The 4,124-nt window shown below is 33.9% G+C and overlaps 1 protein-coding gene across 1 annotated transcript; it reads right to left on the bottom strand.

The window, feature by feature from the left end:
- Positions 1–574: 574 nt before the first annotated feature.
- Positions 575–1,420, bottom strand: LOC142168348 (uncharacterized). The gene has a single exon (XM_075229024.1). The coding sequence runs from the start codon at positions 1,418–1,420 to the stop codon at positions 575–577; it is 846 nt and encodes a 281-aa protein (XP_075085125.1).
- Between the last annotated feature and the right edge of the window lie 2,704 nt (positions 1,421–4,124).

Genomic DNA, 4,124 nt, shown 5'->3' with positions numbered 1-4,124 from the left:
GTAGAACCTTATGTGGAATGTGCCCAAGTCTTCTGTGCCATAGCTCTTCTTCATTGTCCACACACTGTGCTGCTGAGGCTTGAACTCTATCTTTATCACTGTGAGGCCAATAGCATAGATCTCCTTTCAACCTACCAGTCCCCTTCACCTTCCCAGTGTGAAGGTCCTGCATTAGGCACAAATCAGGAAAGAACAACATACAACAGTTTAGTTCCCTAGTCAGTTTTGATACTGACAGTAAATTGTATTTAAAACCTGGGATGCAAAGCACATTGGATATAATCCCTTGATCCAATTCAGAATTTCCTACACAAGAAATGGCCAAGCTATCTCCATTTGGCAAATGAACTTTTCCACCTATACTTTTAGACTGCTATTTAGGCTTAGAGATCATTTCACTGTTTGACACTATGTGATCTGTTTCCCATGTATCTACTATCCACTTATCATCATTTGCTTTACTATCAGTAGAATGAGTTACACTAACTGCATTTGCAAGTATTAGAGGGCCAGTTATACCTGTTGCATTAGCTGTTGGCTCAGGTGTATTATCTTTTTGTAGCATCTTCAGAATCTAGTCATATTGTTCTGGAGTGAATGATATTGGCATCTGCACGCTCAATCCTTCATATTTCTCTACACCTGCAAAACTACCTATTGATCCTCTATAACCTGCGTTAGTATAATCAACATTTGGACCTAGTGGTCGTGTAGCACCATAACCTGTGTGTCCATTTCCTGGATTATTTCCCATTCCTTGATGTTGTCCATGATTCCCTAGTTGTGCAGAGTTACCAAAATGTGCTGAATTAGCCACTGGCTTTCTTCTGCCTTTGAAATCTGTTGGATATCCAATCAATTGATAATAATTCTCTTTGATGTGTCCTTTCATTCTACAGAATTCACACTGTATATTGAAATTCTTTCTAGGTTTCTGCATCTGAGGCCCTTTAGCACTCCAAAGTGCAGTAATGTCATTGCCCTCCATTAGTGACTTGATACCTATAGAGTCACGCCCTGATGATCCTTTCTGAGTCTCATCCTCGATAACCATGGCATATGCTTGATTTAGACTAGGTTCAGTGGATTTCATAAGGATTTGACGTCTTGCCTGACTATATGAGTCATTTAGACCTCCTAAGAATTGAAGTAGCCTCTGTTGATTCAAGAGCTCAACATAGTCCTTCACGGAGCTAGGAGGCGACACAATTGGGTCAAATTCGCCCCACAATTCCTTCAATTTTGTAAAATATGTAGAAATAGAGTCGGTACCTTGAGAGATTGTTGCAATTTCTCTATGTAGCTGATAGATCCTCATTCGATTAACCTTGTCAAATCTTTCACGAAGATCCTCCCATACAGCTCGGGCATTCGATGCATACACTATCCCACTGAGTAGATATGGCGATACAATATTCATGATCCATGAAAGGACTATAGCGTTACAAGTTTCCCAATCCTCATGCAATGCTACCGGAAATGAAGCCTTGGTGTGTTTACCATCAACAAACCCTAGTTTTCACTTAGCTTGAAGTGCAATCTTCATCGATCTCCGCCACAAGCCATAGTTCTCAGATCCTTTGAGCTGAACCGGAATTAGCACTGAGCTCGGAGTGTCTGATGGATGCACGAACAGCGGATGCGTATGGTCAATTTTGTTTTCCCCCATTTCTGAATCGAAGAAAATGTTAGAGTTTTGAGAAATCGTCTATCTTCTAACTGAGCTCTAGCTTCTGCAATTTAGTGATGAAGAGGCGTGTTTAGATCTTCTCCGATAGCTCTGATACCATGTCGGATACTGCCATGAAAGTGCTTGAGCTAAAGCTTGGACATAGTTAGAAGAGAGAAGAGAGACTGAGAAAAATGAGAACTCTTGTATATCTATATTGAAGAAGGAAGCTACCGTATTAATACATTGTTCTAAACAATCTAATCCACAAATTACATAATTACCCTCTACACTGTAACTACTTAACTACCCTTGTGTCTATATCCTCAATACTTTACTTTTTGTTAGGAAAGGCGTATTAGGATTTTGAAATTATTAGAAAAATAAATTGTACCTTGAAAATTTTCCACGTGAAAGAGAAACTCGTGGTATGATAAAGGATCTTATTTGGTCAAAAAAGAAACAATTAAAGATTTGATTAATAGATTTTTTCAAACAAACGGAAAGAAACAAAGAGGTGAAAAAATAAATTATGGATCAAATATAATGATTCCTACGGTCGCCGTAAAGAGAATCATATTTGATACTCCGTAAACTACCGAATAAATATATTTTAAATGAAATATAAATGATATCCGGAATAACAATTAATGTTAACTGAGAAATCATTTCAGAAAATTATTATTAAATTTTATCTAAATGTATGCACTGAAAATTATAAAGTAAAAGACCACATGTTTTGAAGAAAAAATAATTTGACCAGAAAAAAGTCATCTTTTTGCTTTTCAGGAATCTACTTGGGCAAGTTAGGTGTGACATAAAATCATTTGGAAACGAAGAAGGAAAAATATTTTAAAAATAAATAACAATAAGCAAGAATTGGCCTTAAACAATGAGTATTAAGGGGTCGTTAGGTAGCCGATTAGAGAGGAGTTATCCATGTTTTAAATTTAGGATAATTTTTTATATTGTTTGGTTACAAATATGCAAAAAAGATAATCTTCATGTAGAATCTAACATAAATTATATACAATGTTTTGTTGGTTTTTTCTCCTTTTCATATAATTTATAGCATTGCTAATATAATATTTGGTTCATAAATTTCTTTTACGCATAACTAATACATGTATAAGTTACGAGGAAATCTATGTATTACTTATGCAAGGTAGAAGATGAAATAACTTATACATTTTTTAGTAATACTTGTATTACAACACAAAAATATAAGAATACCCTCTATTAAACTTGTATTTTTTATTTTTAAAAATATATATTTACAATATACTAACAATTTTAATAGGTTAAACTAGACTAATAATAAATAATACTTACATTACATTTCTATATTACTAATCCTTTCATAACTAATTCTCGCATAACTAATCCTTGCACAACTAATTCCTGCATAATTAGTCTCAGCATAACTAATTCCAATATTATTAATACCTGCATAATTCTAACCAGTGATCAAACGACCCCAAGTACTTATAGCTATTACATTAAGTTAAGAAAAGAAAATCCTGCTCTAACTAAGAAATGAAATACTAAAATAAGGAAAGTAAATAATAAAATAAGAAAAAGAAATCTCCTATTTTACAAGGAAAATAAGGAGTATAAAAAGTAGAAACTTACCAGAAAACGGAAACAAGATGTCTCTTTCTAGAAATAAATACTAGACCAACTAACAAAAGGAAATACAAATAAAATAATTCTATGTTTTAGAAGGAAAAAAAGGGATTGGTATGTTCTATTAGGAAGCGTATAATTATCTTCATAATGTTTCGCTATTAGCCAAAAAACTTAGTTAACTATAATATATTCACCCCTAGTCCATTGGAGTAATTGTTTTTTGTTGTTTTACAATTTTAAGGATTTAAATTCTATACATTGATATGGTCAACAATTTTACTTATTCTCTTTCTCCAGTTATTACTAGTTTATGTTATAAAATAAAGACCGTAAAATAAAGACAAGTATAGAGAGAAACTGATATATTATTCAACTTCAAATTCATGTACATAATGAACTGAAAACTCCTCTATTTATAGAAGAAAGGAAGCAGCTGCGAGGCTTTTCAGGAAGCAGCTGCAAGGCTTTTCTTTAGCTGCTTGTAAGCTGTCTGCATGAGCTGCTTGCAACCTGCCTGTTTAATAAGAAGCTGCTGCAAATCATTTCATTGAGCTGCTTGCAACCTGCCTGCATCAGCTGCTTGTAGATTAAACTTCAACAGAGTACTAAATGGATAATCTTCTTCAGGAAGATTATCTATAGCGGAGTAATAAATGAACATCCACAATATAATTATTTTCATAACACTCCCCCTTGGATGTTCATTAAAAGGTATTGTGCCTCGTTAAAACCTTACTAGGAAAAACTCAGTGAAAAAAATTCTAGTGAAGGAAAAAGAGTACACATATTTAGTAATACGCATTTCTAAATGCCTCATTAAAAACCT

The sequence above is a fragment of the Nicotiana tabacum genome, chromosome 13 (genome assembly GCF_000715075.1).
Source record: "Nicotiana tabacum cultivar K326 chromosome 13, ASM71507v2, whole genome shotgun sequence".
Lineage (NCBI taxonomy): Eukaryota > Viridiplantae > Streptophyta > Magnoliopsida > Solanales > Solanaceae > Nicotiana > Nicotiana tabacum.
The sequence above is the reverse complement of the archived record's forward strand: the minus strand, read 5'-3'. Positions and strand labels throughout refer to the sequence as shown.

Coding starts and splice junctions, on each gene's coding strand:
- LOC142168348 (XM_075229024.1), bottom strand. CDS start 1,420: ATGAATATTGTATCGCCATATCTACTCAGTGGGATAGTGTATGCATCG.